Raw genomic sequence first — 12,985 nt, forward strand, 5'->3', positions numbered from 1 at the left:
AGGCTTAGTTGGCTATTCTTTCCCTCCTGAAATCCTTGGTTCACATGGCTGCAGCAGACCCTATCCCCTCTTCATCCAGAGAGGGTTGTGCTTCCTCAGCTCCTGTTCTGGCTCCTCTCCCTCCACAGGTTCCTAAGTGCTCCCTCCTCCAGGAGGTCTGTCCTCAGCCCCCTTTACTGCTCTCCCTAAACACTCACACTAGTGTCCTCATCCAGGGCCATGGCTTTAACTGCCTCTATACGCAAATGACTCAAAACCCATCTCCAACACACACTTCTTCCAAGTCCAGCCTTTGACATCAACTGCCTACTTGATTACGTTCATGTTTTATTGGCATATTAAATTTAACCTGCCCCACCCAAATTCACGACCATGCTCCATCCTGTTGGAATAAATACAGGGAATTAACTTTTAGCCATGGGTAGGGAACAATATCCACATTTCAGGTTTGGGTTACTTAGTTCAAGCTTACCTATGTATCCACACTTTTTTTGAGGGGAACCTGTAGTACATTCAAGACTATAAAAATCAACCATAAAATAATAGCATTCTATTTCAGTTTTCATTCCCAAAATGGGACTGCCATAGTTAGGTATTTTATTTCCCTCTCTTTTTGATAAAACATTGGGCATTTTTATTTCAGATTTTCATGTAAAAAAAAAAAAACTCCAGCTGTATTTATATAAATGTATAAAAATCTACTTCAGAGTGAATCATAATCTTCTGAAACCAAAAATTCCGTTAAATGCAGCACTTTTTTTTTTTTTTTTTTTTTTTTTTTTGCAGAGATTACAAAACTAAAAGGGGAAGCAAACAAGATTAGGGCAGCTGAACAGTCAGAGAGCTTTACTTTTGAATTCCCCTCAAAGGCTTCATATTCTGCTTTAAATCTTGACTACTGCCCTTAAAAAATATTTCTCTTCCCTTCCCTGGCAAAGAAGATGGTTGAAATATCCATAGTTTAGGTTTGGGTTGCTCAGTCAAAGCTTCTTAGCTAATTTAAAAGAGAAATTTTTTTTTCAGACAGTTACTCTCAATGGGCTTATTACTAAGGCCTTTGATAGGAGGACAAAAATGTATTTAGAGAGGGCCTCCCCGGTGGCGCAGCGGTTGAGCGCTGGGTTGCGAAACTGCGCGCGGCCTCTGCGGCGCCGGTTCGATCCCCGGCTGCTCCCCGGCCACCAGAGGAGGGTCCCACATGGCGCGCAGACCTCTCCTGCCGCCCGCTGCTCCCCTCAGCAGTGTACTTCGGTCCTTCTGCCTGCTCTGCTCCCCGCTCTGGCTCTGGTGAGTTCTCTCACCCTCCCGCGCTTCTGACTGTACCCAGTGCATGTATAAACAAAAACAAACAAACAAACCAGCAAACAAATAAATAAAGCATGCCCCTATTAAAAAAAAAAATGTATTTAGAGAGTGAAAAATGGGAAGGTGCCCAGGGAAAATGGTTGCTCTGCCCTCCATGCAACCTAAGAACCTTGTACTTTGTTGGCAAAAAATTAGTTATGCTTCCACAGTTAATGTAATCTATGTAAATATGTCTTTTCTTATGGCAATTACAGCACAATATGGATGCGGTCAAAATTTAGGCCATCACTAATATAAAAAATAGAAACAGACAATATGGTAATACTTCTTTTATAATATATGCCAAGGCCTTGATAACCCCTTAATTTTTTTCCTCTCTAGAATAATTTTCAGACTAATGCACTTAAGAAGAAGGCCAAAAGATCTACATATAGAATTTTTTTTGAGGAAACTTGGTTGTTTTTAGAAAAATGTTATATGTTGCTCTATTTAAGTATATATATTTGCTGGAGTCATAGCATTTCACCCCATCAAATAGGATCATCTTTAGGAGTCTCTTTAAATAAAATAATTATAAAATTATAAAGAAAACACAGATATTTTTAAAAATAATTAGGGATGGGAGTTTAATATAGCTAAAAATGGGCAATGCATTCATTAAAATTATTAATGATTTTTAAGGATCCCCGTTTTAAATTTGTTTCCATTCTACACTCTTAATTTAAAAAATTGTGGTGGACACAAGAACAAAGATTTCTCTACCCTTGAATATACTACTGGGTAATGCAAACCCCAAATGCAGTATTTCAAAAGAATGGATTAAAATTTAAGTTTTAATGCCCACTCAGCACAAATCATAGCCACCCCAATAGTCCAACACAGTCTCTTCATAGCATCAGTTTTGCGAATGCTAATTCCTCCTACTAACTAGTGAGGGATACAGAAGCTAGGAAAAATGCTGGGATCAAAATCATGGCTTTGGAGCTATGGCCCAGGGCTGGCCAATTAACTCTCTACTGAGTTGGCAGAATTCAATTTCTTTGGGCTTTAGTTTTCTCATCTCTAAAATAAGGGACTGGAAGAAGAGTTCCTTGTCAGCAATAACAGCCTATGATTTTATGACTGTTTCTTTGGAGGGAAAAAAAAGGCAGCATGATACAGACAAGAACTGAAGTAGGTATCAGGACAAATGGGTTTTTCTAAATGAGGTGACCTTGCAGAAGTTTTGTTTTATTTTTCCCTCTGTCTCAGGTTCCTCTAGCTATGTGAGTCAATGCAGATAGCATTTATGTAACAGAGCCGTCTCCATAAAAATTGGAGGTACCATGTTTCCTGCCCCCACTTAATGAAGGGTAGAGCTGAGTAGACAGGTAAAGGCAGGTGGGCTGAGAGAGCGAGACATGTGGAGAAGGGCCCTTGCTTTTCAGCTTTGGACCTGTACTAGGGATTTGAGGGACATGGAAAGAGACATGGAAGGAGGAGAGATATGTAGAGATACTTGAAAGAGATACAATTGTGACAGATGTGGAGGGAGGCTGACAGTGGCAGCCATTTAATTATCTTGATTTATACTTTGATTTTACTCTTTTTGCCTGGCTCCAATCACCCCCTTCTTGTGGTTCCCCAACAGAAGGTGCTTTAGACATGTGGTAAGCTTTTGGGCCTCTGGTCCCGCTTTGGGCCAACTCTGTTGGGCTGGCATTTACCCACGAGGGGATGGGTAACTTTGGGTGTTTTGTTGGAAAACTATTATTCTTTTTTCGTCCCTCTCTGCTCACTAATTCTTATTAAAGTTCTTTTACACTAAAAATATGCTTTGTGTGGTCACAAAGCATGCAATTTAGAGCATGCAAGTTTGGGGTCCCAGGATGCCCCTCGGTTATGTACTATCACTGCCAGAATGTAGTGTTTTGAAGCATCAATGTAACTTACTCCTAGGAATTATTTAACTTGTTAGTACATTTAGCAACTGCCTCTTCCTATTTATTTGAATTCCTTTATTTATTGCTATTTAGAAGCAGAGATACTCATAATGATTTTCTCTAGGGGGTGCTTATTCAATCCTATTCCTTGTAAGGTTCTTGGGACCATATGTAGAAGCTATTTAACTCTCACTTGGGACCTATTCTGGAAGGGGAAATAGTATAGACAAGCATAAGGAAATGCCTCAGGTAAGGAAGAATAGTATCATCTCTTTTCTCAATTTCTTGGTCCTAGATGGGTCATTACTACATTTCCCCGGCTTCGCCCGTTTCCGTCTGAGTTCTTGAACTTGGACAGACACTGCGACCAGCTCATGCCTTGATAATACCTTTTCTAATCAAGCATCCACATGGGCTAATCCTTTACCCCTTATTTTGACCAAGGTAAAAGGATAATTTTCCAATTCTAAAATTTATTTAGAATACAGGCATGAATATACACACATATCAATTAAAACATCCCACAAAAACTTAACAAATAAGTTAGTTTAAAGGTAGGAAGAAATACTGGAAGCAAAAATAAGGCATCTAAAATTATTCCTGTTGTTCTGTCTTGGTGTATCCACAGTTCACCTTTAAGAACTAATGAAGGAATGGTCCATGGTAGGACACAAGTAACTTAGGGATATTCCCTAGTGGGGCTAATCAAGGACATAAATTAAACCTCTTAGTCCCATTTTTAATACTCTCAATGGTCTATTCTCTGTGTAATTCCCCAATCCTATTTCTGGGTTTATCCCTTACAACTTTGATTAAATGCTTGTCTTTTTGTGAACACACCTCATTGCTTTCATGATTTTGCTCAGGCTGTTATTTGCAGCAATAATGTTCATATTGTGGTAACCCTATTTTCACATGATTAAGTCCTTCTTAGCACTTACAGTGCAGATTTAGAAGCTGCCTCCCAAATAAACCCTTCTGTCCCTGCTAGTGGAAATACCCTCTACCTCTGTTGAACTCTCACAGGACATCCCTGGTATTCCTTTTACGGGACTGAAGCTTCCTGTTTTGCATAATGGTTATACACGGTTCGCTTTTATCCCTTTGATGAAAAAGCCTCCAGAGTACAGACTGTGTCTACTGCAGAAGCCAGATTCCTGCAGATACCCTGACCGAGAGCATTACACAAGAACACGGACGTTGTCTCAATCTGTGATTTCTATGACAGCAAGGATTATAGTACAATTGATACTTGCTGAGTGAATGCATAAGAATACTAGTCTTGTTACGGGCAAGTATCAGTAGGATAGAGGGATACCTAAAGATACTCATTAGATTTTTGGTTGGCAGAATGTGGTGGCACCACTTAAAAGGAAAGGAACAAAGCACTAATTTGGGGTGGGATGTAATTTCAATTTTAAACAGGTTGAGTTTGAAGTGTCTTTGAAATATTCAAGTAGACATGGGTGGGGAATCTAGGGATAGTTTTTATCACAAGAGCAGCCAGGATAGCATTCTAGAAGTCCCATGTATAAAGGAAAGGAGTGAAATTTCCAAAGGGTTATTATAGAAAAATTATCTTTCCCAGAAAATAGAGAGTAAAATGGAGTCATGCATTGTATTGCACTGAAAGAACTCTATGATTACTTCCTATTGATAATTTTTTGCTTTCTCCTTTCATTTTTTTGTAAAATCAAAACCCCATTCAAGTGAATTTACATTACATAAAGTCCCACACCTAAATAAAGACTTGACAGCTTGAGCCAGGCATTTTTAGCCCCGAATGACTGGACAACTTTAACTTGTTTTTTATGTGCTAGTCCTTTGAGCTTTGTCTCAAGGATATATGCTTGTATACTGGTTTGAAAATCATATACTTGAGGACAAATGGGGTGGCCACAACAGCACCACAAATACAGTGGGTATTTTTGAGCTAAGAAATAACTATGTTTGAGTTACTAAATTCTTACAAATACTCCTATAAAATTATATGCAAAACATAATTTATATATACCAAAGTGGTTACCACTACTAGCATAGCAAGGGAATCAAGTGAAATATTATTTTGCTTTGTATATAAAATAAAAGCAATTATAAATAACCTCTTAATAACTACCACAAAAAGAAATTTTCATTTGGAATTTGTTTTTCAAGTAGATAGTGGGCTAGGTTTCCTTTCCTTTATTTATAGGAAATGCAAATGGTAGCTTAAATAATAATTCTGGGTAAATAGCTAAGATATATTAAAAAAAGAATTTTAAGAATTATTTTCATATAATGGGCATTCATTGCTTCAGCAGCTCAATGTGCCCTTCCTCTGGGAGAGAAAATTCCAAGATGGTGTCAAGGAAAGACTCTGCCTCTCACACACAATCAGGACTTCTCCCAGCAGGGGCCTGTGACTAGATACAGGAATCAGGTCCTGTATGGAACTTAGAAAGCGAAGGAGTGGCAAAGTTCAAGGTCAGTCTACAAATCTTCTGAGGTGGTTGTGGCATGCAAGAAAACAGTACCACTGCTGGAGGAGACTGTGGGGGAGGGCAGAGCAGGCAGCAGTTGTGGCCTCTAAGCAGGCAGTTCTTGAGGAGGCTATATGAAGCAGTCTACTTCTTTGCTTTGTGGAGCTCTGTCTTCCTCTGAGCCAGCCAATGTTTTTTACTAGATTGTTTTTCTTCTTAAGTTAACTTGTATTGTTGTAGTCAAGAGTGCTGAAGAATACATTTCAATTACAAAAGACTTTTACCTATTCCCATTAAAGCAGATAATTGAATATTTCAAAATATTGGATTCAGGAGTAAAACTTTAAAAATATTTTATAATTCAAATTTTTCACCACTTCATTCTGCACTCTCACAGTGTCAGTTTGTAACAATTTTAAAAGTATGTCAACGAAATAGCTGTTATGTGCGCATGGACGTTGATTCTTCAGAACAGTTGTGAAAGTGACTTCTATATTCAGGACTGACTTCAAACTGAAAGCTCTTTTATCCATTTCACAATGCCTCCCACCACCATCCCTTCTCCATCATCAGGAAATTTAAAGTGTTGAGTTTGCATCCAATTTAGAATAGGACAGTGCTTTTTAAAACTGAATTGGGAATTTTTACAAAATTATCCAATTAAGCACACATATCAATCCAATTCCAAAAGCTAATAGTATTTTATATCTCTACATTTCCACATGACTTACATTAGTGTTCCTCTACCACCACCCCAATGATATATCCAAGGATATTTGTATAGCAAACAGTCTTGAAAGTGACAAATAGTGTCTCCCTCTAGGATAGATGGAGGTTTTGTCTGGTGTTCAGGATAATGAAGATAATGTGTGTTCCAGGGCAAAGTTTGGGCAGATTTGCTAGCGGCTCCTTTAAAAGATTGGAGTTTCCCAGGCTTGGGATTGTCAAACTGTAAGGCCAACCCCCTGCGTATACAACATTCACCCAGGTCATTCCAAAGCACCACTGGGACTTGTGGGACAAGAACAAAAATGAACATTTAACTCATGTTGCCAGCTTAGGTGTGAGAAATTAAAGTCCATGTCTCTAACCCAGGAGTCATGTAACTTCTGCCAGCATCCATGAAACTGACAGGTCAATTTATTAGTTTGCTGTAGCATAAAATCCTTCACAGTTCTTGATACATAACATGCTTGTTGGTGCACCTTAATTTCTGCTTATTTCATTTGCTTGCTTGCTTATCTGTTTGCTGTGTGAAGGATGGGATCGTAGCAGACCAGGGAACTGTAGTCACGCAAAACTAAAAATGTGCGTGAACCCACAACTATTTCCTCACAATAAGCTCCATGACTACTTCCTTCTTGGCGCTTCATTCCACCCAAAACTGTCAATTCTCCTCTTTGCTGGAATCCGAGTTCTGTCTCTCCAGCAAGGCTGGAAACTCTCACAGCTAAGGACTATGATCTCTGAGATCATCTGTCCACAATCACTGGGCCATTTAATTATGTGGATGAAACTTGGGGTCGAGAATCAGGATTTGAATCTCCATTAAGGTATGCATTACCTTTGCAACCTTGTACAATTATCCTCTGCAAGCCTGTTTTACTCGACTGTGAAAATGAGGTATCATAAAATATTTTCCTGGGGTTATAAAATCACATGAAATAATATAAAGTCCTAATCAATGTCTGGCATGTAGTACTTAAAGAAACAGGAATTAAATATGTAAACTGCAAAACAGGAATTCAAGTATAATTGCCCCTAAGTCAGGTGATTTTTGACTCATTTCTCCCAAATCCTTAAATAGTGATATACTACTGAGATAAAACTAATGAGATTCTCAGGAATTAACTTATATTACAGAAGACTACTCTGACTTAACAGTACCACCTCTAGAAACTTATCTTAAGGAAACAATAAGAGATTTATTTAAAACCTTAGAAACAGGACTGTAGGATTAAGGCTGCTAGAGGGTAGAGGTGGGAACAAGGGTGGAGGGGGCGCAATGGTCTAGGGGAAAGGACTATGGGTGCTTGGATGGTGGGGGTGGTGTGGTGATGTACATCTGAGGAGGTATGAACCTATTCCCCTAAAACCTGTACAGCGCTGTAAGCCAGTGTTACTTTAATAAAGAAAAAGGAGAGACAAATTTTTTATAACTCTGTTCCTTACAATGTTATTATTAGAGAAAAAACAACTAATTAAATGTCTAATAATCTGGCTTGTACCCTGGTTCTTGTATAAATAAAAATAAATCTTAAAAAAAACTAATAATAGGGGATTATTGAAATGAATTGCTGAATAGTCATATAAGAGAATGTTATGCAGCAAAAAAATTTTATAGTTTGCTATCTAATGGCAAGGGTAATCATTCAGTAAAGAAGGCAGGCTATAGAACACATATACATATTATTCCAGTTTTGGTTAAAATGTATATCCATTCATAAGATATTAGGTTATAGATTAAAATGTTGCACTGGGTTGGTGTTACATTGTACCCTTCTCTGTATCTTCTAAGTTTCCTAAAATAAACATATATACTATCTATAATACGTAAAAAGCATACTAAATATTATAACAGCTATATATTATTATTCTTAAAAATCCAAATAGGAAGTATGAATAAATATAATGCAATGATTTTTGAAAATAATTCAACCAGGGAACATGACAATAGCAATAGTATCAAGAAGTCTTTCAAGATTTTTTTTAAACCTCAAATTGAAGATATGTTATTTTACAAACAAGCAGACCATATAAGGAAATAGACACCAATAAAAATCATCTATTGGAGTTTACATTCTTTGTTCAGAGGAAGCTGTTTTTTAAAAAATGCTGCCAGTAATATCAGGGCCAATTCAACAGGTGACATTCACTTTTCCTGCAAATACCCCTTATCTTTAAGCCACAATTAAAGAATTTAAATTAACTATTTTCTCACCTATATCTCACCTGACCAGCTACTTTAGACTTTTGGAGTCAAGGTATCACTTGGTTACCTGGCTTTTTCTGTGCCTCCTGTACACTGATGAATGTCAATGAATTCCATGAGTTGTTTTTGCAACAGCACATCTTTGCCCTCAATTTGAGTAATGAATTTATGCTGTAAAAGATCTGACACAGTGGGACGTTTCTCATAATCTTTAGTCAAGCACCTGTACTGGCAAAAATAGAACACAGTCTTACTAAGAGTTTTGAAATTATTAGTCACATACCTTAAAATCACTTGAACATGACAGTATATTCCTTACAAATGCTCAGCCTGAGAAACATTTCAAAAATGTTAAACGACATTAGGTGAAATGAATGTTTGTGCAAATGCACATGTCTGTGAGTGATTATGCTGTAGTGAGGCCAACTCCGAAGTAAATACTACTGCCCTCCTCTCCCTGCAATGCGCTAGAGCAGTGATAATTAAATGCTGCTTCTACTGCAAATGCTCCTTTACAATTCAGTAGCTAAAGATAAATGACAATGAAATCATTACAGCTTTAATGCTTATCTAAAATTGAAACAAACTTTTCAGTTTTCCTTCACTAGTGCTTTTAAAGGCTTCTTAATTGGTCTATTTCTTTCTACGTGCCAAAACTGCTAACCCATTTGAGAAGGCTAATGCACTGAGGATGTTTACACTCCTTGACAGTCAATGTTTTCTGAGTTTGTACAGCAGACTTACTAATGCATATCACACTCTCGACATGTTCAACCAGAGAGTCATGAGAAAGGATAAGGAGAGTGAGCACACCTGAGCGAGCATCACAGGAGGGGCATCTGAACAAAATTAGGATGTCTAATGAGCCTCGTGAAAGGGGTTAAACTAGTTTTCAGTGGTCATAAAGGACAAAAGTCTTAGGATTGATTGGTCAAATCAAGGGAGAAACAGATTTCAGGTTGGTATGCGAAAGCACTTGCCACAGTGAGGTTTATCACAGACAGAATAGACTGCATTGAAAAATATAATTATTTTTATCAGAGATGTTTAATTGTACATGTTCAAGAATAATTTATGCTCTTGACATGAGTTTGGGTTACAGAACTTTCCAAAACCCTTCCGACCCTGAGATTCAGAGGATCTTGATTATGAGAAAATTGGTCAGAATTGGGCTGTCATTGGGGATACAGAAAAATAGAAAACAGAAGAAATTTATACCTTCACTTAAGCAATGTCATTTCTAATCAGTATTGTTAATCCTGCTGAGACAATAATTTGACAATTTATTTTGTTGCATTCAATCAAAAAGATATTTCCCAAGGATGCTAAGATATGGTAGGGAATAAATAAGGTTAACAATTTCTGAAAATAATATTGGCTCTTAGTCTACACTGAGTTTAACAGAATGTGTCCATTTCTGATGTGTCACATTTGTATCAATGCATTGAGCATAGTATAAAGTTTCTCTTTATCCAAGAGTTAATATGGGGCCTCCCCGGTGGCGCAGCAGTTGAGCACTGGGTTGCGAAGCTGCCCGCGGCCTCTGCGACGCCGGTTCGATCCCCGGCTGCTCCCCGGCCACCGGAGGAGGGTCCCACATGGTGCGCAGAGCTCTCCTGCCGCCCGCTGCTCCCCTCTGCAGTGTACTTCGGTCCTTCTGCCTGCTCTGCTCCCTGCTCTGGCTCTGGTGAATTCTCTCACCCTCCCATGCTTCTGACTGTACCCAGTGCATGTATAAACAAAAGCGAACAAACAAATAAATAAATAAAACATGCCTCTATAAAAAAAAAGAGTTAGTATGTACTAACATCTGCTAGACACTATAGTTATAGTAAGATATAAGAGGTGAAAAGTATAATGACAAGTCGGGGGGGCGGGCAGGGGGCACATTCAGTGCCTGGAGTTACTTATTGTCTAGTTAAGGAGAAAGACATCTAAGTGGGTAGCTTAAAAATGTGGCAAGGTCATTAGAGGGAGAGGAACAAAATACAGTGATAGCACACAGGACAGATGCTAATTGCCTAGAGGAAATCAGGAAATGCTTCTTAGAGGAGAAATTGTGTGAAATAAGTCAAGGTCACTAAATTATACTGAGGGTCTATATGGAGGATCTGCAGACATGGGCAGCGTTGTGAATGGCAGAGAGTTCTTCAAAGTTACCAGTGATTCTCCTAAGAGACTTGTGAAATCTGATGGCAGTTTATTAAGCATTCTATTGTGCACAGTACACACTCAGTTATATAATGTACTGTCTGAATAAGTGAGAACAAAAAAAAAAAAACAACAACAACAAAAACCAGATTGTCAATCCTTCTTGGGTTTTTCGAACTCAAAGTCTAAGCTGCTTGCCTTTAAGTCAATAGGAAAAAAGAAGATATTCTTGATAGAAAAACTAATGATAGAGTACGTATAAGAAAGTATGGTTATACTTTCTTTGCCCTTTCTACATTTTCTGAGTAGAGTCTAAAACATCAATTTTTTTTAAAGATTTATTTATTTATACAAGCACTGGGGTACAGGCCCGAGGCGTAGGAGGGTGACAGAATTCACCAGAGACAGAGCAGGCAGCAGAGCAGGCAGACTGACTCAAATACACTGCTGAGGGGAGCAGCGGGCGGCAGGAGAGGTCTGCTGCGCTATGTGGGTTTCTCTCTGGCTGGCCAGGAATAGAACCCACGCTGCACAGACTGCAGACAGCTTCACAGCGCTGTGCTCAACCCACTACGCCACTGGGGAGGCGCTGAAATATCAATTCTTAATGACACCCCTTTCCCATTTAAACTGGGGTCATCATTTCCCTTATTTTAAGGTGAACACATAACAAGGATTTTGAAAAAAAGTTCCGTGGACAGATATTTAGGGATGACTAAATCACTTCTTTTAGCTAATTGACTGAAGGTAGTGCACTTGTGCTAAATATTTGTCATATTAAAAATGTTCACTAAATTTCAAATCTACTGTAAGGGTTTTATGGCTACAATTATCTTATTTTTCCAATTGCAATGAATTAGTGATGCAGGTAAATGAGGGTTAAATAACTGAGCAAATAGATGGTGAGTTAACTGGTGGGGGTGCATGGTGGGCAATTGTTGCAAAAGGCAGGTAGCCAGAAGCTGTTCCTGGATATGGAACTATCCATAGACTAGAGACTCATAAGTGAATTAATATGATCCTTACATCAATATTGGAGCAATAATGAACTCAATGAACATTCAAAGGACGCTACAAGTGTTTGTTTTGAAGAAAACAATGAAAATCTCTGGGGTTATTTGATAAGGAAGATGGAGGAGATTCAGAAAAAGAGTAATTGTTGTAAAAGGCACATCTCAAAGTTGCAGCTGGATGGCATATCTTTCATTTTTTTTTTTTAAAGACTTTATTGTTACTCACCTGCTAATGAAGTCATTGAATTCAGCTGACCATATCTCAGGTTGCCTTAGTTTTGGGGGTGGATTCCTAGAAAAATAAGAATCAAGGTTGCATTGTGCACATTGGTGAGTCAATATAAAACGACAAGCAGACTAATGCATTACTGCAATCCCAGGTTCTGCCGCATATAATCAAGCATTACCATCATTTTCCAATTCAAAAACAGATAATTAGTTATTAATCATTCTTTATACAAAATGACAAGTTCCTTGTTTCTCTGAAAGCATCCAATTTTTGACCCAATTTTTCCAACTGATAATCCTTTTCTTTTAAAGAATCCTCTTGCTTTTTACCTGAGAGCCCTAGAGGAAAACATCACCACTTAGCAGAATAGAATCAATGAATAGTGCGGAAAAGATTTCTTACTTTGAGTCCTGCAGAAGTCTCTGAGGAATATTCAGGGTACACAGAGGTGACCTGAAAGGAGAGTTGTTCAGAATATGGAGGAATGGCAGCAGAGGGACACAGGAGAATGCCTTTATGTGATTGTTGTTACTGAATACACAACTGGAAACAGGGTTACAAAAATAAGGAACTGGAAAATATTACCTATAAGCTCTGTATGCCACTTAAAAAATTTTGCTATTAATTCCATTCATTTATAGCTGACTAAATCCTTTCTTTTTCGGCATATTCATGAATACAAAAGATCAGACTTGAAAATGAGACTGATCTAACTCTAATCAAGCAACATTGATCAACCATGATAACGGAAACTGCTGAAGTACTGCTTAATGTTAATTCTAACAGCTCTTTGTTTTCATTAGCAGAATGGAAATACTTTGTCTCCATTTCTGCATTACTCCTTAAATAGCTTATAAAGAAATTAATGTACAGTTTGTACAGGCTCATTAAATAAGAGTGCAGCTACTTATCTCCCCTAGTTGTAGTTCACGCCTAAAGCACATTTTATAATCCTTAGGACTATTTGAAGATTG

General features: G+C 38.1%; 1 protein-coding gene across 1 annotated transcript in view; it reads right to left on the reverse strand.

The window, feature by feature from the left end:
• The window catches only part of MYO3A (myosin IIIA), a gene marked incomplete at both ends in the record, with an annotated part of 134,734 nt that overhangs the window by 85,058 nt on the left and 36,691 nt on the right, over positions 1 to 12,985 (reverse strand). Inside the window, 2 exons of the mRNA XM_084253406.1 lie at positions 8,686 to 8,841; positions 12,009 to 12,074. Of these exons, the coding sequence (XP_084109532.1) occupies positions 8,686 to 8,841; positions 12,009 to 12,074 (222 nt within the window). The remainder of the gene's footprint in view (positions 1 to 8,685; positions 8,842 to 12,008; positions 12,075 to 12,985) is intronic.

This window comes from Talpa europaea (genome assembly GCF_964194135.1).
Source record: "Talpa europaea genome assembly, chromosome: 14".
In the NCBI taxonomy this organism is placed as follows: domain Eukaryota; kingdom Metazoa; phylum Chordata; class Mammalia; order Eulipotyphla; family Talpidae; genus Talpa; species Talpa europaea.